The 25,309-nt window shown below is 41.3% G+C and overlaps 1 protein-coding gene across 2 annotated transcripts in view; it reads right to left on the reverse strand.

The window, feature by feature from the left end:
* MAN1A2 (mannosidase alpha class 1A member 2) overlaps positions 1-25,309 on the reverse strand; it is a 145,734-nt gene that overhangs the window by 49,188 nt on the left and 71,237 nt on the right. For both annotated transcript variants that reach the window (XM_074853972.1, XM_074853981.1), the window contains exon 6: positions 612-706. In XM_074853972.1, the coding sequence (XP_074710073.1) occupies positions 612-706 (95 nt within the window). The remainder of the gene's footprint in view (positions 1-611; positions 707-25,309) is intronic.

Genomic DNA, 25,309 nt, shown 5'->3' on the forward strand with positions numbered 1-25,309 from the left:
GCTGAGGAGTGACAGCAAAGTGAGGATGGTTTCCTGATCACAAAAAGGCACGTAAGGCTAATGCTCTCAAAGTAGTCCTAAACCTCTTCCCAGTCTAACAAAGCACAACAAATATCTCTCCTAAAAGGAAAACAATGTAAAGCAATTCAAAAACCCTCTGCTATTTACTATCTTTAATCACTTAAAGGTACACACAATCTAGACATGCATCCTATTTCAGCTACTGTTTAAGAACATAATAAAAATTTTTAAAATGCCTTGCATCAAAAATGCTCTCTCAAAATTTTGGGTTTTTTGTTTGTTCTTTAATGACTAAAGAACCAATGATTAAGTTCTAGGGCAACACATGGCATAATACACTGGATATGTTCCAATGGCATATTGAATTCTTATTGCAGAATCAGGAAAAAAAAATCACGGTCACAATTTATTGCAGTTAATGAGGTAGAACGCTCTGAACTCTATTAAAATTATTCTAAAGTGCCAGGAATGCCAATTTATCTGCATCTTCTACAGCTCCACTACTAAGAAAAAACTGGCATATGCCATTACTAATTTTAAGTTGGAGAGAGGGGGAGGAACACATTTCCCCACAAAAGAAAATTCATTACCTTTTCAGATTCACCATTGCCCATGGTATACCCGTAGGTGTGTTGAAGGCTGGAAGAAGTTTTCCTGCCAGTTGCACTGCTTTGATCTTGAAAACCTAAGATAGCAGGATCAATTGCAAATAGTTACAAAGTCTGATTTATCTCTAAGAACTATATAGACTGAAATTTCTTTGCCCCACCCACTTCTTTGTATTAGAAAAGCTTTATATTGTAAAAAATACATTAACTTATCATTTATTTTTCACTTGTTCACTTTATAAATTTCATTAAGATTTGAACATGAAAAGAAAACTTGACATTTTCATTTCTTTCCTTCCATGCTCTCCAGCAATAGTGCTTAGGTTCCTATTAAAGAACATAAATTCTCCTCTCACTTCCCTCCACCAATATTAGGAATTTCAAGTGCTTTCTAAAGCAGTCTTTAAATCATACTTTATATTTTGTAGCTAAAAATAGACAACTCCCCCATCCCCACACAAGTATTTTAACTTTTACAAACTTTCAATCTTTTTAATGAGAGATATATATATACAGTGCAGAGTTCCTATTCTTTTATGAACATTGTCTATGCAAACCAATATACATGCAGTTTCCTGTAGCTTTTTCTTCATTGATAATGCATAAGAAAAATAATTATAGGCTTAATCTTCCCTCTCAAGTCTGATTACTCAGAAATTACTGAAGGCACGAAATCTCTTTCACTTCTAATGCTGTTTCTACTTACTTTTGGAACATAAATCTGTAATAGCCTTGTTCATAGTCTAACGTTTATTAGTTAAGCAATTAGGAGAAGGTTCCCTCTAAGCCTATAGGAAGCACTTTTTCCAAAGAAAGCATATTTGGTAGATGCCCATGACATAAAACGTGTGTTTACCAGCTAATTGCTAGCATACATTTTAATTAACGCATTACCAGTATTCACTACCTTTCTGCAGAAGTATCTTCTTAATTTGGAGATAACATTATTCATCAGTTTGAAGCACTGTACAAACATGTAATAAAAAGAACTACCATGCCCCAAAATAACTTGCGCAACACAGACATGCTATAGAAACATCACCTCTCTGATGACCAGCAACAGGACATGAAGGAATGGAATGAAGCTGCATCAGGGGAAGTTCAGATTGGACATTAGGAAAAGGTTCTTCACTGAGAGGGTAGTCGGTCACTAGAACAAGCTCCCAGGGGAGTGGTCATGGCACCAAGCCTGCCAGAGTTCAAGGAACATCTGGATGATGATTTTAGTCATACGGTTTAGTTTTAGGCAGTCCCGTGAGGATCAGGAAGTTGGACTCGATGATACTTATGGGTCCTGTCCAACTTGAGATACTCTGTGATTCTATTATTATCAACCACCTGACCAATACTCTCTGATCGAGAAGAATAAGAGCTTTAAGAAGGACTACAAGACAGCTCTGTTGGATTTATAAAAAGGATTTCTCCCTTTTGTAAAGTCTATGGGAAGAAAACAGAAGAGATGCTCACCAGAGAAGCAAGCTGAAAAGTAGCTGAAAAATAAGCAATCAAGAACATCCTTACTTTTCATATGAAGGTAGGAAAAGATCAGTATCTTAATATTTGAGAAGATGACTAGTGAGACATGAAATAAACCAGAAAAGGATATTAAAGATGACATCTAATTGTATTTGATGCAGTGGAGTATGGAGAGATGGAGGTGGATCTGAAAGCAATGAGCCAGGAAAAAGAACTTTTACAGAGGTACTCTAAATGAATTGTAAGATGGGATATGCCTAAACTGAAAAAGAGGATACCTCAGGATATGATTTGATACAATTGCGAAGTAACAGAGGCAATATGGCTTGAATGATTTTTAACAGATACTGACAAGAGACAGTCTTTGAGAAAATATGCAGAAATTTAGCAGTAAAATTCAGGTAACACTCTGACCTTGAATAAAGGACCAAGTCAAAATGAAAATATGCAGAAATTTAGCAGTAAAATTCAGGTAACACTCTGACCTTGAATAAAGGACCAAGTCAAAATAGGAAGGCATAGTATAAGTAAGAGGTATAATACAGGTGGAATCTATGGTAACTGGGGAAAAAGAAACACTGAAGAGAACTAAAAGCTCTATCTTGGCCCAGTTACATATAAACTACCTGATTTGCATCTATAAATATCTGTCAAAAATTCATGCTGAACTTTCAGATTTTTAAGTAATAGATTGGTCAAGACCAGCCAGAAATAGCTACAGGGAGTCATCTAAAGGAAGTTCCTCTACAGCACAGACAAGCTTCAACACCTAATCCAGAACAGAATGATGACTTCCAGTTGAATGGTACATAGTACAGAAAGATATTGTACATGAATTTGTCTAGCTTCAGCTTTTGGATCCTGCACCCTCTGAAAGCACTACGCATTATTGTATTATTCATTAATAAAAGATACAGAAACATTTGGGTAAGAATATTCAGTGGGAGAACATCCCTAGAAACATCCTTGCTAGAAGAATATTATTAATGGCAAACTATTTATGTGCCACTATCCAGCTTTTAATCAATTTGAAATGTACTACAGTATTTGGGGAACAAGATACAGTAGTGGAAGCAGTTTTTAGTAAAAGTGTATGAAGTAAAGGTTGAGCTGATCTGAACGTACATGAATCTAGACAAGGACAGTTAAAGCAAGGTAATCACTGTGCCAGCAATTTCAGTGTCTGAGGAAACAAGAGTGGCAGCAGTAACTGCTAGTTCAGACAACCGTGTTAGCAATACCTGCGAAAACTTGCTGTGGTTAGAGGCACCCTCCTGTCACCTCTGTTGGGTTGAGGACTCTGTATACCACTGATTTAGCATCAGAAGGTAGAATTCTACCCCTCTCTACCCCTCTCATCCAACACAATGCAAGGAAATACTTAAAGAAAAAATGGCTGAAGACATGCCTTTCTTCACTTTCTATTACTGCCATCTCAGTCCTACCTCACTGCTGCTTCTGGATAACAAAACCACAAAGTGCTCAATACAGTGCTTACCTCTGCAGACTGGAGTGAGAACTGGGAGACAGCTGCATAGGTTTTTATCAGAACAAGTGACCAGAAGAGCATATCTGGAGAGATGTAGGGAAAGAAAGAAATGTAGCAAGCAGTGGTAGATGAGATGCCTTTGACGGGAGAATGCAGATGTGACCAGAGTGCTCTGCTGAGCTCATTAAAGTGACTTCCTTGAGTAAGTTTCAGACTCAGGGTCATTAAATAATGTGCTGGCATCAAACAACATGGTTACTTATCATATCATAAGTATTTTTACTTTTTTTTTTTTTTTTAAAAAAAACCAGGTTGAACCGATAGATTCTATTTCAGCCTTGGCAGTCCCCTGTTGACAGGCAATGCATTTCAAGAAACATACAGGCAAGAAGAACAGAAAAGAATAAAAAATGAATGGATTATTAGGAAACCATAAAAGAATTGGGGTTATTTAGTCCAGAGAAAAGATGTTCAAGAGAGACAAGATAATGACTTTTCAGTATATAAAAGGCTAATACAAGAAAAAGGAAATAATTTTTCCCATGGACATGGAAAATACAAAATAAGACCAAAATGGAGCAAGAGGAAGTTAGTTAGTTAGCAGGAAAATGTTGACAATAAAGATAATTAATCATGAAGCATGACTGTGATTGTTGCAGAGCCATCACTACAGCTTTTAAAAATACATTGTACAACATGTGCAACTACAAAGACTGACATGAGTGGACATGCACAGACTGACTGGTGTGAAGGACATGGACCTGCCTGAGTGGCTCCAGAGAACAGCATGAAGATGATGAGGGGGCTGGAGCACCTTCCTTATGAAGACAGGCTGAGAGAGTTGGGGGGTATTCAGCCTGGAGAAGAGAAGGCTCCAGGGAGACTTCACAGCAGCCTTCCAGTACTTAAAGGGGCTACAGGAAAGCTGGGGAGGGACCCTTTATCAGGGATTGTAGGGATAGGATGAGGGGTAATGGTTTTAAACTGAAAGAGAGATTTAGGTTAGATACAAGGAAAAAATTCTTCACTGTGAGTGTGGTGAGGCACTGGAACTGGATCACTTGCCCTTGTTCTTGTGGGAGACTTCAACTTCCCAGACATCTGCTGGAAATACAACACAGCAGAGTGGGACCAGTCCCGGAGATTCCTGGAATGTGTGGGAGACAACTTCCTGACACAGCTGCTGAGAGAACCGACCAGAGAAGGTGCCCTGCTGGATCTCCTCTTTGTGAACAGAGAAGGACTGGTGGTTGATGTGGAGGTCGGAGGACGACTAGGGCACAGCGATCATGAAATAAGAGAGTTCTCTATTCTTAGAGAGGCCAGGAGAGGGCTAAGCAGAACTGACATCCTGGACTTCCAAAGGGCTGACTTTGTCTTGTTTAGGCACCTGCTTGAAAGGATCCCTTGGGAGACGATCCTGAAGGGTATAGGGGTCCAGGAAGGCTGGGCACTCTTTAAGAAGGAAGTCTTAATGGCTCAGGAACGGGCTGTCCCCAGGTGCTGTAAGAGAAGCCAGAGACAGAGAAGACCACCCTGGCTGAACAGGGAGCTTTGGCTGGAACTCAGGGAGAAAAGGAAAGTTTGCAGTCTTTGGAAGAAGGGACTAGCCACTCACAGTGATTACAAAGAGGCTGTGAGGCTATGCAGGGTGGAAATCAGGAGGTCTAAAGCCCAGCTGGAAATTACTCTGGCTTCAGCAATCAAGGACAACAAGAAATGTTTCTATAAGTATGTCAGTAGCAAAAGAAAGACCAGGGAGAGTCTCCATCCCCTGCTAGATGCAGGAGGAAACATGGTAACGAGTGATGAGGAAAAGGCTGAGGTGCTTAATGCTGCCTTTGCCTCAGTCTTTAATAACAAGACTAGTTGTATTGAGGGAATCCAGCCTCCTCAGCCAGAGGACAGAGACTGGGAGAACGACCCCCCCGCAATCCAGGAGGAGACAGTCAGTGACCTACTGCATCACATAGACACACACAAGTCTATGGGACCGGATGGGATACACCCGAGGGTGCTGAAGGAGCTGGCTGGGGTGCTCGCCAAGCCGCTTTCCATCATTTACCAGCAGTCCTGGCTGACCGGGATGGTCCCGACAGATTGGAAACTGGCCAGTGTGACGCCCATCTATAAGAAGGGTCGGAAGGATGATCCAGGAAATTACAGGCCTGTCAGCTTGACTTCGGTGCCCGGGAAGCTGATAGAGCAGCTCATCCTGAGTACCATCACACAACACGTTGTTGCAGGACAACCAGATGATCAGGCCCATCAGCATGGGCTTATGAAAGGCAGGTCCTGCTTGACAAACCTGATCTCCTTCTATGACAGGGCAACCTGCTTATTGGATGAGGGAAAGGCTGTGGATGTAGTTTACCTTGACTTCAGTAAGGCCTTTGACACCGTTTCCCACATCATTCTCCTGCCAAAACTGGCTGCTCGAGGCTTGGATGTTCGCACACTTTGCTGGGTGAAAAACTGGCTGGATGGCCGGGCCCAAAGAGTTGTGGTGAATGGAGTTAAATCCAGTTGGCGGCCGGTCATGAGTGGTGTCCCCCAGGGCTCGGTTTTGGGGCCACTCCTGTTTAACATCTTTACTGATGATCTAGACGAGGGGATCGAGTGCACCCTCAGTCAGTTTGCAGATGACACCAAGTTGGGTGGGAGTGTTGATCTGCTGGAGGGTAGGGAGGCTCTGCAGAGAGATCTGGACAGGCTGGAGCGATGGGCTGAGGCCAACTGGAGGAGCTTCAATAAGGCCAAATGCTGGGTGCTGCACTTGGGCCACAACAACCCCCAGCAGCGCTACAGGCTTGGGGAGGAGTGGCTGGAGAGCTGCCAGTCAGAGAGGGACCTGGGGGTGTTGATTGACAGCCGGCTCCACAGGAGCCAGCAGTGTGCCCAGGTGGCCAAGAAGGCCAATGGCATCCTGTCTTGTATCAGAAATAGCGTGGCCAGCAGGGACAGGGAAGGGATCTCGCCCCTGTACTTGGCACTGGTAAGACTGGACCTCGATGACTGTGTTCAGTTTTGGACCCCTCACTACAAAAAGGACATTGAATGACTCGAGCGTGTCCAGAGAAGGGCAACGAAGCTGGTGCAGGGTCTGGAGCACAGGTCTGATGGGGAGCGGCTGAGGGAACTGGGGTTGTTTAGTCTGGAGAAGAGGAGGCTGAGGGGAGACCTCATCGCCCTCTACAACTACCTGAAAGGAGGTTGCAGAGAGCTGGGGATGAGCCTCTTTAATCAAGTAGTAAGCGATAGGACAAGAGGGAATGGCCTCAAGTTGGGCCAGGGAAGGTTTAGACTAGATATTAGGAAGTATTTCTTTACAGAACGAGTAGTTAGACATTGGAATGGGCTGCCCAGGGCAGTGGTGGAGTCCCCATCCCTGGAGGTGTTCAAGAGGCAAGTCGACATAGCGCTGAGGGACATGGTGTAGTAGGGATCTGTCAGTGCTAGGTTAACGGTTGGACTAGATGATCTTCAAGGTCCCTTCCAACCTAGATGATTCTGTGATTCTGTAACATGTTGCCCAGAGAAGTTGTGGATGTCCCCTCTCTGGATGTGTTCAAGGTCAGGTTGGACTTGGACATGGAGAGCTGTCTCCCATGGGAGGGACCCCAGGCTGAAGCAGGGAAAGAGTGTGAGGAATCCTCCCCATGAGGAGGAAGGAGCAGCAGAATCATGATGAAGTGACCACAGCCTCTATTTCCCATCCCCTAGCACTGCTGCAGGGGAGGAGGTAGAGAAAATCAGGAGCAAAGTTAAGCCAGGGAAGAAGGAAGGGGTGGGGAGATGGTGTTTTAAGGTTTAGTTTCATTTTCTCATTATCCTACTCTGATTTGATGAGTAATAAATTAATTTCCCTGAGTTAAGTCTGTTTTGCCTGTGATGGCAATTGGTGAGTGATCTCTCCCTGTCTTTATCTCAACCCATGAGCCTTTCATTATATTATTTTTCTTTTCTCTCGCCTGTCCAGCTGAGAAGGGGAAGCGTTGGTGGGCACCTGGTGTCCAGTCAGGGTCAACCCACCACAACTACCAATTAAGCAGATGGCTTGTGCACATTCCATACATGTAGGAGGAAAGCGTTTTGTCTCTCTCGGGGCCTTGTACCTCCTCTGCAGACCCACACAGCACCTTCGTAACTGGTGCATAAATCATGGAGACCATCCACTCCCAAGTTTCTTTGCTAGCACAAGCTCCAAAGTATAGGACCCTGTAACAGAGAGGGAGTCAGAGAAATCACAAAAACAACAGCTCTCAAAGAAGTGCTGTTCCTGCAGGATAACAATCTTTTTTCAAATGTGTAGTCACACTTGCATTTAATTACAGACTTTAGCATATAGTGGCCTTAAGATGTGGAGGTAACTGATCACAGTCTTCTTAAAGTAAAGACCCCATAAAAGCTCTAGCAAGACATCCTATATTGAAGACACAAAAATACTGTTCTAGGTAAATGTGTATTAATCCCACAGTAGCTGTTCTGTCCATTCTCAAAGGACATTTTTTCAGAAAAGTTTCAGAAGCCACTTGGAGAAGTATTCCCATTTTACATGGCAAAATCTAATATACCAAATCATCAATTTAGATGGCCTTTGGTAGGCTAATGCTTCTTTCTGCAAATGCTGTAACGTAATGGAAGGATTTTTTCCCCCTATCAAACACAAACCAAGCTGTTTACAGCTAGAAGGGGAGAGAGTGAAAATTAGCAGAAAAAGCAAAACCTAAATCCCAAATCGGATAAGCGGATCCCTCATTAAGATGAAAACATCAATCACTATCTACAAACTAGTGTGTACAGCAGACCAGCTGTGAGAGCCTGAATCATTTTCATCCATTAAATTGATGCTTAACATATCCAACCTGCCACCCACTCCACAATATGAAAGCTTGCTCCTGAGCCTATTAATCTAAATAAGGCCAAAACATTCAACAGAAAAGGCCTTAAAGATTAAAATGATTCTTCAAAAGCCTTATTGATGTATCCAGTGACTGCTGAGATGCATGGCTGCAACTCTTAGAAGACTATATTATGCTAATATTGCTGTTAGCTGTTCCCTTCCAGCACTATGAATGGCAAATAGCCTTGAATGGCCTCTGCTCCTAACTCTGAGGGGGATTATAGATGTTTTATACAAATAAAGAATCTCTTTCATTTATGTGCATTGATCAGTCTTTGAGTCATTCTTCTTAAAAAGTGTAAATGCCAGACTTCTGCTTAACCTGATAGTTATTATAACTACTGAGTATCCATGGTCATGCAATGTGGCTGGTTCTGTAGGTTTGATAGCTTTTGATCCTTGGAAAAACACTCAGACAAAACAGATATACTGCACAAGTTCACAAAAATTTAGTACTCGCCATCAGTACTACTATTACTACCAAATCCTGCACACGTTTCCTTTGAACACTAAGCATGAAGATGACGAGGCAGACCTACCTAATTACAGAATGCAGATTAAAAAACCAGCACATCTGACAGCAATACTAGATCCTTGAGGAAAATATTTGGCATTTCTTGGCCCAATCGAGAATAGTTACCTTTCTACATCCAGAGTTCAATCTGCAGTAGTGAACTCTTCACTGCCCTTTTGTGACTAACCACCCAGTTAAAGCTCAGCTTGTGATAGGCTTTCTGCATGAGTAGAGATAGAGGCTTGTGCTGTGATTTGCTGTTGAAAATCAAGCAGCATTGTCACAAAAAACCCCAACGGATAACTAGCTTAATAAGCACTGCTGTTTTGTCACCTGTTTATATATAAGCCTTACTGCATAAAAAGATGTCTGCATGCCAGAGGCATAGCTCTAAGTTCCAATGCACCTTCCCCCTTCAAGACTGGGAACTCCTGGGTTTTGCAGTGATCCTAGGGCATTCCCGACTGCAAGTGTGGGCCATCCTGCTACCAAGAAATGAAGAAATTACTCCCTCTTTACATTCTTGCTTCTAATGAATTCCACATATTTAATTACAAAAACATCTTGTGAGATGAGAGATATGCAGTAAGATTCTGGTAACACTTCAGCTATCACAGTATGAGTGGGAGGGTACTTCATCTATATTTTATAGATGTTTGTGAGGGATGATTGAAGAGGTATGCCACACCTAGAATTGGTCCTGGAGAACATAAATCCATGTTCATGTGAGATTTAGCAAGGCAGCTACAAACTACACCACCTGTAGTGGTGAAACAATGTAGAATTACATAAATACAACAGCACATTGTCAGCACTGTAGCTCTCTTGAGTCACAGCAGATGTTCGAGGAAGGAATATTTGCAGATACTGTAAAGACAACGCCATAGCTAAGGTACTTCTGCTGCCTTTGGTGAGCTGTAATGATTACCAAAGTACCCGATGAACAACACTTAACATTTCTAAAAGACTGGAAGTCTTCAAACAAGAGAATACTTATCCTGCAAAGGGATGTTCTGTGAATTTATATTACTTTCTCTATGACAGAAAAAAAAAATTAATATGGAAATGGAAAATCTAAACAGCAGTCTAAGATCAGAGTTAAAAAAAAACAGAAATCAACTTGAATCTGGACTATGGTGTCAACTTAAAATGGCCATGGTGTCAATTTGCTCTGCTTTCTTTACTTCCTCCCTTCAGATATTTGTACACATTGATGAGATCCCCCCCGAGTTTTCTCCAGGCTTCCCCAGTCCCAGCTCTTTCAATCCTTCCTCAGATGAGAGATGCTCCAGTCCCTTAACCATCTTTGTGGCCCTTTGCCAGACTCTCTCCAGTATGTCCACATCTCTTATACTGGGGAGCCCAGTGGATACAGCACTTCAGGTGTGGCCACACCAGTGCTAAGACAGAAGGATCACCACCTCCCTTGACCTGCTGGCAATGCTCCTAATGCAGCCCATTAGCTTTCTTTGCAGCAAGGGCACCTTGCTGGCTCATTGTCAACTTGGTGTCCACCAGGACTCCCAAGTCTTTTTCTGCAAAGCTGCCTTCCAGATGAATAACCTCCAGCATATATTGGTTCATGAGGTTGTTCCTCTCCAGGTGCAGGACTTTGCACTTGCCCTCGCTGAACTGATGAGGTTCCTGTTAGCCCACCCCTGCTGAGGTCCCTCTCGGTGGCAGTACGATGCTCTGGCATATCAACCAATCCTTCCAGTTTTGTGTCATCAGCAAACTTGCTGAGGGTGCACTCTGCCTCATCATCCAGATCATTAATGAAGATCTTGAACAGGATCAGACCCAGTATTGATACCTGGGATATACCACCAATTACTGTCCTCCAACTACATTTTGCACCACTGATCACCACCCCCTGGGCTCAGCTGTTCAGCCAGTTTTCAGTCTACCTCACTATCTGCTCATCCAGCCCATACTTCACCAGCTTCTTTATGAGGAACTTGTGGGAGACAGTGCCAAAACCCTTAGCAAGGACTAGGTAGACCATATCTACTGCCCTCTCCTCATCTCCCAATCCAGTCATTTCATCATAGGTTATCAGGGTTGGCTGAGCATGACTTCCCTTTGCAAATCCATGCTGGCTACTCCCAATCACAGGCCGGTGAACAGTTTTCCATCATGAGTTGCTCCATCACCTTCCCAGGGATTTTGGTAAGGCTGATGGGCCTGTAGTTCCCTGGGTCCTCCTTCTTGCCCTTTTTGAAGGTAGGAGTGATCTAAGGATGATGCCATTCATCTTGTGCATTAGCTTTGGTGCCCAACAATACCCACTTATACCTTAGCGTCTTAAGCTACTACACTTCTGTAAGGCATGCAGTTGTTACACGCAGAAGATTTACACAGACAGAGAGAAAGAAACTGGGCTTAATTCCTTAATTCTAACAGTCTCCAAAATTTTAAAACACTGCTAAATTCACCCCGATAGAAGTCCAGAACCAGTTACTTCTGTTCATGCAACTGTTGCTTCAGAGTCCTCCTGTGCTATGAAAATTCTGGCCTCTCAAGAACAACAGGATAAAGCAGAGTACTTCATGCATAAATATTATATAACTTGCTGATTTACTCATTTCACAAGCCAGTAAATGCTTCATGAAATATTCCTTCCTTCAAAAAAGAAGCCATACCAAAACAAACAAAAAAACCCATTACCAATTCAGCAAACTCAGAAAGTCAACATTTATGAACGTTTATGACTGCCCCCTCCTGCACCCATTCTGATCCAGGCCTATCTTCCCTTTAAAAGTTTCTAAAGTCAAACCATTTTTTTTTTTTTCACTAAAAGAAAAATGCCTTTGTAGAGAGATTTTCTGAAACTCCCTTAGTTTTCAAAACATGCAGACTAGGCTGACAGTTTCTTTAGCCATCAACACTGCAAATAATACTTCTACAAAAACTTTAATAAAAGAAAATCACACTGGATACCTCCTGAAGGACATGCTTTTGTTGACAATTTGAAAGAATGGCTGTCCAGTTTCAGATGATGCCTGAAATTAGGTGATGTAGGAGTTGCCTCTGATCTAAAAATCATGGCTATACAAACCCAGCTATGCTTAGTATTTCTGGAGATTCAGCTTGTAAGAAATTTCTAATGCAGTATATCAAAACTATCCTCACTTCAGGGAAAAAGCTGAAACTGTGCTCTGCATTCTACTTCTGAAACAAAAAGCACAGTAAAACCCACAGGACTATACAGGTCCATTCATACACCCAAGTTGTCAGATCTCCTCTTTCCTAGAGGCTCTAGACTGTTCTGAGATTAAAATAAAGGTCACGTCTTTTTTTGTATACTGAATACAGGGACAGGTAAAAGCTGTGGCAAGAAACTATCCCATCATATCAACTGATCTGGACGGACTAGACAACCTAGGAAAACTATCCTAGTGGTAGTTCCTAAGTCAGAGCTGTACTGAAAAGCATTAAAAATGCCTATCTGACCATATTGTTCAGCTACAGTCTACAAATGAGCAGAAAAATAAACACAGAAAAACACTTAAACTGCATCAGTTAAATGCAGATAAGACATTATATGGTTGACTACAACTTTTCTTATTTACATTTTACAAATTAGCAATTATATGTTCAAATGCTGCCTCTTAGATAGAAGATAATAAATACTATGGTGGTTTTCTACCATCAGCAGGGAAAGATTTGCAAACAGAATTCTTAAGTGATACTATCTTTATCTTTTACTAAAGTTTTCCAAAGCTGTTTTCCTGGACAACAGACGTGAGGGAATATAGCTACTGTTGACTGAAGCATCTTAGGATCTAATGAAATATTCATTGATTTCACACTACTGATATTTTTGAAAAATCCATGAGAAAGTTGGTGCATATATTAGTTTATTAGAAATATTTGAAATTTTTGCTCTAGAAGACCTGAATGTAAAAATCTGGCATGCACTGGACAACCAGCTAATCACATTTAAACTACCTGGCACTGGCTAATAATACCCTAATTACAGTGCCTAATTTCCATTCACTTCAATAGCCATATCAGCTTCCTTGGCATGGGTTTCATGCATATCTGAGTAGAAAAGTTACACGTTCTCCATTTTTAAAGGGCCTTTAAATCTGAGGCACTTTACACCAGTCAGTCAACATCACAGATCACTTAAAATTCAGAATAAACGCAACGAAAATCTGGCGTATAAATGCCTCCTCGATCTGATCATTCCAGGAACTTATAATGCACTGTTTCTCATCCCGCCTCACTGAGCCAAAAACCATGACAGTCTTAAGTTAATTTTCTCTCCTATCATTATTATTATTAGAAAGTTGCTTTCAGCCTAGGCAATTTTGTGCTTATCTTTCCTGCTTTTCATATGTGAGTTCTTCACTCTAAGCTTACCTGCACAAGCAGTATTAGCCTGCCATATCAGCTACCTTTGTAAATAAATTGTCTCAGGACTAGAAGCAACAATCTTGAATTTGCACAACATACCAATCACAATCACTCATGCCTAAGCATGCTCTAAGGATGGAAGTGAGCTTTTAAAAGACTCTCTTTTCAGATGATTTCTTCTTGCTGCGGGAGCTACTGTAGCACAGGGAACCAGATGCGAAAGCACAGACAATGTCTGGCATCTGGCTTAAATGCTCTCCCACTAGTTGTTGGCAGCAAGAAAGATTGATTTAAAGAGTGTGGAAAAAGGGAATGAAGAAGGAGAAGGGAGAAAAGTGAATCTAAATGGCTATCAGGAAACCAAACAAAAGAGTCATCAAGGGACAGAAGATTGGTATGGAGCTTTGCCAGCAGGGAAGCAGAGTGATAAAAGATTGGGCTTCCAGTCCCCCACCTCATACAAGGTGAAGTACCAGGGAGAAGCTGATAAAAGAAGAGAACACGAATAGGAGCTGAAAAAAAGAAACAAAAGGCATCAGGAGGAAGGACAGGGAATGAATGCAGGGCTAAAGCAGACGAGACATAACAAGGGACTACAGAGGGAGTGCCAAGAATATGAGAAACATCTTGGTGAACCTCACAGGGGAAGAACACTTTCTCATCTCCGGAACATATTCTTAGGACCTAGAATTGACCCTAATACATCAGCCTCTCAACATGCCTTTGTAGCCAAACGCATCCAGGCAAAGCAAATGGTAAAAATGGTGGTTATTAATCAGTGATCTTTGTTATTTTGGTACTACCAGTTGTTCCATGGAGTTGAATAACAGATTGCATTATATTCCTGAAGGTCCCAACCCAAGTGATGATCCAGTCTCTCTGTGGTTTTTGAAAGGAAAATCTGTATTAGGAACCCTAAGAAATGGTTCTTAAATTAAGTAGTTGTTATACTTACAAGTCTTATGAGAATCCTTCGCATGCAATAAAAATTATCTACGTTCTCTGATTATTAATCTCTTGTGACACTGGCTTTTTTTTGGTAACACCTGCTCCTAACGCATTCTCCACTCATGTCAAATATCCCTTCATATCCCACATATTTTTCTCTGCCATGTCATCCTTTTTGTCCTTCAGCTCTGTGCTTATATTGTATCAATTTCTACTTTCTCAGTTATTCCTGTCTCCTGTTTCTCTTGAATGTGCTGCCAAGCTTTCCACTTCAAATTTATCTTGATTTCCCCTTTAGACTTTGCCAGAAATGACTCAGTCCCCTTTAGATTGTATTTGCCTTTACAAAAAAAAGCTAAACAGAGATGAAATTACATATTGTTTCACACTATGTGCACTCATTATACACACAGCCTCCCTCCTCCCATTGGTATGATGTGGCAGATTCAATGCAAAAAACCACAGACAGTCTAGGAAAAAAAAAATAATTTAAAAATCACGTAGCTTTTACATCTTCAGAAACATATCCTTTACACGACGTCAGATGCAAAATTCATCGGGTGCAATGCAATGTAATGTGAGTAAATAGTGTTTTGTGGGGTTTTTTTAAACAGATGAACTGGCTTGTTTTCACAGATTTACAGACATGTTTAGCTTATCTCCAGTTAATATATATATTAGGACCAAGTTCTGACAGAAAATTAGTTGGCAAACAAAAGCTATGAGCAATGACTTAGTAAGCACTGAATCTTCATAGTTGCATAAATTCCGCAAGGCACTTGAAGAACCAGACATTTATTTTGAAAAATGGTGAGATAAACACCCTAAACTCCTGCAGCATAATTTACAAATCTCAGGGCCAGAAATATAAGACAAAAATTTTCTTTTTATGCTATGCAAACAAAAATCAAAAAGGCTCAACAGAGCAATGATTTGATCATCTGTATAAAATAAAGCATAATTACCAAGCTACCTTTATACATCAATAAGTAGTATTAAGTGAAACATTTCTTCCAGAGATATACCTGGACTGAGTCATATACCACATACTGACTATTCATGTGTCTAGGAGGCATAATTATCAGTCCTCTACCTTTACATGATTTTTCTACCACTTCTGCTGTTTTTCACACGTCCTTTTTAAAAGAAGTTTGCAGCATACCAACAGTGGCCCTTTATTAACGACTTAAACAGAAATAAATTCCTCCTCATATTCAAAACTCCTATTTATAAATCCTCATAGGTCTTTTGTCACTGGATTTCATACCAAAAGTTCAAACTGCGCTGCTTGCCTTCTGTGAGTTCCACATATTCAAAGCCACAGATACTCAAAGCACATTTTCTTGCTCTGTTCCCATGGCCAACATGGGTTGTTTCTTCTTCTTCTAACTTGCAGTCTGTATCTACACCTTTGACAACATTAAAACGGATTTCATTTATACAGGCCAAGTTGAACAATTGATTAAATTTCTCTGGAGTTTTCTATTTATGTGCCATTTCAACATGAGTAAATCTACAGTCAGCTATAAATTCTTATGAGAATACTTTTATTGTCAAGTCACTACTCTACTGATAATCTCTAAATTTCTATTAAGTGACTTTCTGGGATGGGGAGGAGGAGTAAAATCAGACTAACTGCCTCATAAATACCTAGGTCACCTTAAAGGACCTTTTCTGAACATGGACATCTTTTGGTTTAGGCACTACCCTGCAATTTTGTATTTTTGAATTTAAAAAATGAATGTTAATAGGCTAGAGAGCTTCTTGTTCATTTCTTTAAAGATTTGTTTACTGATTATCCAATTCATAAATGGTAACACAATACTACTGCAGACAGCATCCTCTTGATTCCAAAGAGACCAGAAGAGTTCACCATCTTTAACACGTGCATATATCATTAGAGGAAACATGATTTTTGTTTATATTTTTGCTAGTTTTTAGTGGTTTTGCTTAAGCAGTCATTGCAGCATCCATGGCATTTATTTTTCTCTCACCATACCTGTTGTCAAAACAGTTCTTAATAGTCAAACTCCTTTTTAAGAGGAAAACATAATAGCACTGAATGAAAACAAGTTCCAAAAGGCAAACCAAGCCAAAGACACCTGGTTTTAAAGTGGTATCATGTCCATATTTGTTTTGTTTTAAAGTGGAAAAAAATCCTGCTGGAAGAACTGTGTTTTCAGTTGACAAAAGAGAATGCCATATTCCCTCTCTGGATCAGATCAAGCATGAAAATGCTCAGTGCAGATGTAAACTTAGGAGGAAAGAACATAGAAAAACTCAGTGGGTAGAAATTAATGTGTTACTGTGTCAACAGTAATGCCAATAAATGAATGTCTTGAAAAATAACATGTGCTTGCTGTCACTGGTGCCCATCAGCATCAGTATGATTGTTAAACTACTGAAAGGAAGCTAAAAAGTAATAGACACGGTCATCAGGAGATACTGATACATGCATCAGGAGATGCATCATAGCAGTTACAAATTATCTATTTTTTCTCAGCTTTTACAGCCCTATACAGGAACATCACCAAAGAGTGAGTTTTAAGAGCAGCTATCACTACACAGCTATTTTATTTTCTATTGCTCAAACAGCTTGCCCTTTACTTCCACCAGTTTAAAGCATGTTATACCAACAGGCAAACCTATTTCCAATCAGACTTAAGAGTAGAGGAAACAAACTTGCAACGAAGTCAGTTTTCCCCTCCTCTTCTCCCCTCTGGGTGCCATGGGGTACCAAGATGCAGCAATAAATTGGGCTAAGTGTCATTTGCCAGTCAAGAAAATGTTTACTACAAGCCTGGTAAACAGAAACTGCACTGCAATGACCAGTGGCCATGCCCAATATGTAACAATGCTTTAAAACTCAAGAAAAAAGATTTCTTTTCAGGCTGTGTCCTGTTACAGACCAGTGAGCTGTCATGACCACTTACGAATAAGCAGCTCATCTCCTGGCAACATGCTGAAATCTCACCTTTATTGGACAGGAGGTACACGATGATGTTCTCTCTTCCGAGATTTTAAACCTTTGAAAATTTAACTTAGATAAGCCCCTTCATAGGTATAGTCAAGACTTCTGTGAAACCAGTTCACAAAATATTTTATCTTCTGTAAAGATCTATACTTCACATATTTAGGTCAGTTGTTGGGATATCCATTGGCATATATATATATATAACATAATTTTACTAAGGAGACTTCCTGAACAGAAGAGATGCTGCCTGTCAGCTTACTGGAAAGGATTACTTTGATTATCTGTTAATAGAGTATCAGGTACTTAACAGCCCTCACTCTCTATTTTAAATGACAGATTTCAGGCTGGATTTATCCATGCAAATTATATTATTATCTTGCCCAGAAAGATATGTCATTTTGATAGTGTTTATAAAGATGAGAAAGACAATCACATAAAGGAACTGCTTTATAGCTAAGGCTGGTAAAGGTAAACACAGTAAATATTTTTTTTTTTTTATATTGCAAATACCATAAATAACTTTGTTCAACAAAAATGTAACAATAAGCTATCCTTTTTATTGTATTAATAAATCAGCAGCAGACAAGAACATTTTGTCATAATGGCATAAGTGTCCTCCTGCCACTATCACACAACAGCTGTTAGAATAATATTCACTTTGTTTTCCCTACTTGACGGCGTTTCTCAAGCACAGCCATGTACGCCACACAACAAGTGACCCTCTATCCATCTCCAGGCTTCAGTCATTCCAGGCATTATCGCTAGCAGGAGTAGTGTATTTGCCACTACCAGTCACACCACGAATTTTAATGGTTTGTGAAGCTCCAGTTCATGAAAAACAGCAAGCAGTCAACAGGTAGCTTGTGCACTCTCTCCACAGACAAATGCTGTTCATACGAGATAAGATGCTTGGTTACTCTAAAGGCAAGATGGGGCTACCCCTGCACACCTTACAAATCTCTTTATGGATTACTATCAAATGAGCTCTCGGCAAAGTATGTAAGTGTCACTTACTAATCCTAATTCTCAGTCACTTGCTTTACAAGCCAGAACATACGCAAGAACTGAACACAATCCCTGAATCCTGCTGCAAACATCTGCAGCTGAAATTTTACGGGGAGGAACCCAGAAGACATGGAGTCAATGTTTGGTTTTATTACAGACTTCCTACAAAACACTAGTCAGGAGAGTTAAATTGGAGTTTTCAGAGACCACCACTACTACAGCATTCCTTTTTCTGCTTTCCCTTGCTTCAGAAAATATGCTGGCTTTTCAGAAGCTTCAAGGACTCTAACCTGTAAATGAGGGCCATAGGGTCTCAGAGTACTAATTGCTGAGAAAAGGTACAGTCATACTTCGGTTCACTGAAGCACCCCAAAACCTGTGAATGCCTTCAGTATTTTTACCCTTAAGTCTATCCACTATGCAATTACTGATGTTCAAAATGAGCATGATAACACATACTCATACAAAACTACTGCAAACCTTCATGGGACACATATGCAGTGTCATTTTACAGAAAAGATTAAGAAGGTTCATCCTGGGTGTGTATAAAGATAGGCGTTAGACACATACATGCCTGTCAAGTCTCCTGCACAGAAGGTAGGAGTGACAACTAGCTCTTCCCCTGTAATCTCCCCTCTGGCTGGGTTTGAATTTTATGCATTTGCAGGACAGAGCAATACTTTAAGAACCCTGTGACTACCGATCATCTCAGATCTGGAACAGAGGGGTGGCTGTGGCCCTGGACTGGAGTCAGCACACATGCTTCCTTGGAGGAAACCCATACTCAAAACCACCACCCTAGAAGATGCATTCTAGAGCCCATGATACAATTTAAAAACACACAGAGGAAGCATATCACAAAACAAGCAATGACTTCTTGAGGATTTAAAAAAAAAAAATAGGCTTACCCACTGAAACGAGCATTAAAGAAGAAATAGTACAAAAACATGTAAGTAAAGCCCTCATCTATACAGAAAGACACAAGTTATGCCAAACATTACAAAAAATTATGTCACATTCAAAATCATTCAAATCAAAATTTCAGTTAAATACATTCTCAACTGCCCTGAATTAAGGCTGCAAGAATCAAGCTTCCTGAAGGCAGAGCTCAGAAAAACAGGGAAAGCCCACACATTTAGAGGATCCATCTTAATTTGGATAAAATCCAGGTATCTGAAAGAAAGTCTACAGTGAAACAAAAGAAATCCATGTAACAGCATGTTCCTCTGACTCTCTTGGTCTGGGTTAACTACACCTCTTCAGCCTCCTGACAAAAATCTGCATTTTGCCTCCTGCCTTCTCCTACCTGGAGTTACACAGCTGTTCCAGCAAGTGCCTGGATATGCTTGCTCCAGGCACTTTCTCTTAACATTAGGGGATTTTGCTTCCTGATCTCAGTCTACACAGGATCTCTCTCAACTCCTAACACACAAGAGAAAATAAAGCACAGTGGGAATACACAGAGAAACATCAAAAGGCTTAACCGAGGCTGAAAGTTTATGAAGGTACTACACATGGAAATAATATCTATTAGTGAAAGTCTAATATCAAAGGATTTCACCTTCCAATTCAAACAGCCAGGGGAAGGAAGCAGTCAGCATGAGAAAAACTGTTATTTGAAGGAGTTTACCAAGCACCCCTGGTGACACCAAGCCCCAGAAGGTGTCCATGAAAATGAGGGCTTGCCACCACAGTGAGCCACACAGTATCACAGACAAGGGTGGGGCTGTAGCCACACGGAAGGGGCAGACTTGACACATAGAAGGCAGAAGACTCCTTGCTCAGTTGGCGAGACAGATAACTCTGTAACGATCAGTAGATGGGGGTCATTTCTGCTTGGCTAGGACTTGCTATGTAACAAGTAAGTATGCCTAGTCACTCTGAAATGACAGACATTTTCTTGAAGCAAGGAATGAGTAAGAAGAGGTCCTACAGCCCAGAGAATGTCTCAAAGATAGTGACACTGCTTCTTCCACTCCTGCTGCTCTTACTTCTTCTGCAAATGCTGATTCAGCAAATTGGACTCATCAGAGATAGGAGGAGATTACTGTTCCTATTTCTTTCTCACTGGGGACGCTTCCTAAAAAGCAGGGATAGCCAACCTTGTTGGTTCCAGCCCATCAGAAATTCGTCTTCTCAGCCTTATGTTGTCTTCCTTCCTTCTTTGGTGAGGACAATAGCAATAGCAGGGGCCTCAACTCTAGAACTGCCTCAGAGAGAAAGGGCAACTGCAACTTCTTTGAGACCTCCAGGCTCCAGGGAATAAATAGTACTCAAGGATTATTAACCCTCACGGGAGATGCCCAGTATCCAGAGACACCGGTCATGCCTATGATTGGGATCACAGTGAAGAGATTACTGTTCTTCAAGAAGTAGGACAGACGTTTAGGATGTGAGTATCGCATTCCTTCTAGCAGTGCCTATAGTCACTGCTGGAGGCTACCAGGCAGGAGCCATAGAGGAGAAACAACAGCAGTTCATCAAATACAACTGTAAAAAAATAGAAGATTTTGAACAGATAAAAACAAACTCTAGCATCTTCTTTATTTGTGAAAACACAGCAACACTGTTTTTTACCTTGCTTATGCTTTATTGCCCCTATGATCATTTAGTATGTTTAATTACAGGATTATTCTGCATATATGCACCACTTGGGCTCTACAGCTGTCTCTCTCCGTCCCTGAACAAACTCCCATTTGAAGAGCAGAAAGTTCATTTACAGTGTCTTCACAAAGGCTTGGAAGTGAAGAAACTGCTCCTAGCAGTCTGTCTTTTGGATGGTGTTCAGAAATGACGAACAATGGGCCTGGATCCTGCATGATGCCCTAGGAATCTCCATCTGCCTTTATGAGCTCAAAGAAGTTCACTTAGCCAATATAAAGAACTGCAGCTTGTTTCTGCTGCCATTCTTGGTGTATGATGTCTTCCTTGTACTTACCACTCCTTCTCTAACCAAGTGTGGGGGCAGCACAATGGAAATTATAGCTCTTGGACCATTTGATTCAGCCCACCATGAGAAAATCCCATTTCTACTGAAGATTCCAGTGTGGTATCCTAAATCAGGTTCTGACAGAACTTTTACTGTCCTAGGCCTTGAGGAACACTGTCATTCCTAGTCTCGTGGTAGCCTACTCTCACAGATTTGACATTCAGGCATACTCATCGCGGACCTATTTTGTAACTTCTGCTGCAGCTTATAGCTGTGGTCTGTTGACAAGCTTTGTTGTTTCATCATTAAGACACAAAGATCAGCCAGCTCTTTTCTACTTGGTGCAATTCATTCTTACTGCTTGCCTGGTTGTTGCTTTTTTGCACCAGGAGTTGAGAGCGTTTTGGACAGGCAGTGATTTTACAAAGCAGCCCTCTGTCCTCCCTCAGTAATCGGTACCAGCTACCCCGATGCCCAAAAAGACCCAGATCCACAAATGTCACCGATAGAAGCGGAAGAACATATAATCAATCATAAACCAAATAAAGACCAATTAGAACATCTGTGTTGAAAAAAAAATTTACCAATACCAACATACAGAGTGAAGAGGAAAACCTCACACTACCCAGAGGAAAAGCAAGCACCAAATATGACTGATCTTGAACAAAATCTTAAACTAGAAGCTGGATAGATGCCATGAGATATGAAAGAATTCCAGAGTGCCATTCATCCTGAGAAATCAGCTATACAATATGGCTGATTTCCAGGTAACAGAGGAACCTTCCTGGAAAGCGACTTTAAAAGACTGTACGAACAGATAGCTCCAATCTAATAATAAAAGTATAACTTGCAATAGCATCCTTTTTTTGTGAAATGTAAGTGCTTTATCTGGTTCTGATCTCTGTGTATACATGACACTTTCATTAAGCATTTCTATCCTGATGCTATTACATACAATAGAGTGATATCAAGATATTTTATTAGTGTTTGATAAGAAGTTAAAAATAACCGTAAAGAACACAAAACATTCTTATACAGTAAGTCTAGGGCATTAACTTGGAATAAACTTAAAGGAACCTGCTGTTCTAGGGAAAAAGCTAAATAATGCCTTGATAGGCATCATTGAAAACTATAAAAAACATGGATTCATAACTGAAGGCAAAAACTATATTTATGCCTGGATAATGCATGAGAGGAAACACATGCAGCCACCAAAAAAAATTTTGTTGCTTTTTTGTGTTGGGGTTTTTTGGGGGTTTTTGTAGTGTTTTTCAGTTTGGCTTGGTTTGGGGTTTTTTTTCATTCATGTAAGGCTGATTTTCATACTAAGTGGCCATATTCAATGTTTACTCTACAGTAGGCATATGGAACATTTAATTTCTACTTACTTCTGTTATATTATCAACTACCTGGACTTGTGCAAGGCATCTGACACCATCCCACATGACATCTAAATTGGAGACACATGGATTTGACGGATAGACCACTCAGTGGATAAGGAACCAGCTGGATGGTCACACTCAAATTGTTGCAGTCAAAGGCTCCATGTCGAAGCGGAGAGCAGTGACGAGTGGCGTCCTCAGGGGTGGGTGTTGGGACTGGCGCTGTTTAACATCTTTGCTGGAGACACGGACAGTGGGATCGAGGCACCCTCAGCAGTTTGCTGATGACACCAAGCTGTGTGGTGTGGTCACACGCTGGAGGGAAGGGATGTGCTATCCAGAGGGACCTGGACAGGCTGGAGAGGTGGGACCGTGCGAACCTCATGGAGTTCAACAAGGCCAAGTGCAAGGTCCTGCACGTGGGTCAGGGCAATCCCAAGCACAAACACAGGCTGGGCAATGAGTGGATTGAGAGCAGCCCTGAGGAGAAGGACTTGGGGTATTATTGGATGGAAAACTGACTATGAGCCAGCAATGTGTGCTCGTAGCCCAGAAAGCCAACTGTGCCCTGGGCTGCATCAAGAGAAGTGTGGCCAGCAGGGCAAGGGAGGGGATTCTCCCTCTCCACTCTCGTGAGACCCCACTTGGAGTACTGTGTCCAGCTCTGGGGCCCCCAACATAAGGAGGACATGGACCCACTTGAGCAGATCCAGAGAAGGGCACGAAGATGATCGGCGGACTGGAGCACCTTCCTTATGAGGGCAGGCTGAGAGAGTTGGGGTTGTTCAACCTGGAGAAGAGAAAGCTCTGGGGAGACCTTATAGCGGCCTTCCAGTACTTAAATGGGCCAACAGGATGGGAGGGACTCTTTATCAGGGAGTGTAGGGATAGGTTGAGGAGTAATGGTTTTAAACTGAAAGAGGAAAGATTTATATTAGATATGAGGAGGAAATTCTTTCCTGTGATGGTGTGAGTCACTGGCACAGGTTGCCCAGAGAGGCTGTAGCTGCCCTCTCCCTGAAAGGGTTCAAGGCCAGGCTGGACAGGGCTTTGGGCAACCTGGTCTAGTGGAAGGTGTCCCTGCCCATGGCAGGGGAGTTGGAACTAGATGATCTCTGAGGTCCCTTCCAACCCAAACCATTCTACGATTCTATTATCACAGTTCCCCCACCCCCCGAGCATAATAAAGACCTGTTTAGTTCCTATAGAAGTTAAAGGATTGTTGCAGGGATTACCAAGAAACAGTCTGGCTCAATTTAGATAAGAAGTCTTTATATATTTTACCTCCAGTATGTTAATTTGGCCTGTTAACTCCATTTGACAAATGGAAAACAAGCAGCATAGTGATACTCATGAATTCAGAAAGTGGAAAACTTGTAGTTCACATGGGTTAACTACCAGATCCTTTTTGATCAAAATGCAAAATGTAAAAATTCTATCCATTTGATCAGAGGGCTGGAACACCTCTCCCATGAGGAAAGGCTGAGAGAGTTAGGGTTGTCCAGCCTGGAGAAGGCTCCTGGGGAAATCTTATAGTGGCCTTTCAATATATAGAGGGGGCTTATAAGAAAGATGGAGAGAGACTTTTTACCACAGACATCAGTGACAGAGGAAGGGGCAGCAGTTTTAAAACTGAAAGAGCATAGGTTTAGACAGGATATAAGGAAGAAATTTTTTATGATGAGGGTGGTGAGACACTGGAATAGGTTGCTCAGAGACGTCGTAGATGCCACATCCTTGGAAGTGTTCAGAGTCAGGTCAGACGGGGCTCTGAGCAACCTGATCTATTCAAAGATGTCCCTGCCCATGGCAGGGGGGGTTGGACTAGATGATCTTTAAAGGTCCCTTCCAAACCAAACCATTCTATGATTCTGTATTCCACTATTTTTTATATATATTCATTATATATTTCAATAATGTATTTTGGAGAAAAGCTTCAAAAAAACCTCCAAGAATCTCAAAAGCAAGGAGTTTGGGACCTCATTCCTACGTAGGAGCTGAGACAAAGAAGGCATACTTTTAGATCTGATAATATACACCTAGTCAGACACCAGATGGTCTGTCCACAACCAGCCAGGAAAAACTTACTGTGCAGAGGATTTAAACAAGGGCCTCCCAGATTGCAGACCTACTACCCCTGCCATCACATAAACCTCAGTGTTGTTTGAACTTGAGAAGCCTGAAACAGAATGCATGGGCAGATTTTCCACTGTGTCAGGTTTCACAGGCATATATTAATTTTCTTCTATTGAAAAGGCATTCTGACATGGAAAAATGGAGAAAGATGGTGATTTCCCCCCAATCAGAAAAACTGTTAGACAGAGAAACAATTTTGTCTCTCTGCATTAACAGAAAGGTACAGTGAGGCAAGACAACCAAAACATTTGGCCAGAGGGACATGAAAAGACATCCTCCTCAAACTTTAGCTCTACATGCCTATCACTCAAGGACGTCCAGCAGAAATTCCCAGATGTAAAAGGTTGAGCTGTTAAAAAATTCAGAAGTGTCATGTTTCACAAAGAAAGGCCTGTGACTCAACACTGGACAGGACAAGCCTACAGCATTTTAAGCCAAGTTGTTAGTTGCTAAAAACAGCAGCTTTTTTTTGGTTGTAAGAGAGAGATGTTTCATTATTCCTCATCCACTGCAGTAAGAGGGAACTCTTACTGGAAGAAGGGACAGCAATACCCACAATCTT

Source organism: Strix uralensis, chromosome 2 (genome assembly GCF_047716275.1).
Source record: "Strix uralensis isolate ZFMK-TIS-50842 chromosome 2, bStrUra1, whole genome shotgun sequence".
Lineage (NCBI taxonomy): Eukaryota > Metazoa > Chordata > Aves > Strigiformes > Strigidae > Strix > Strix uralensis.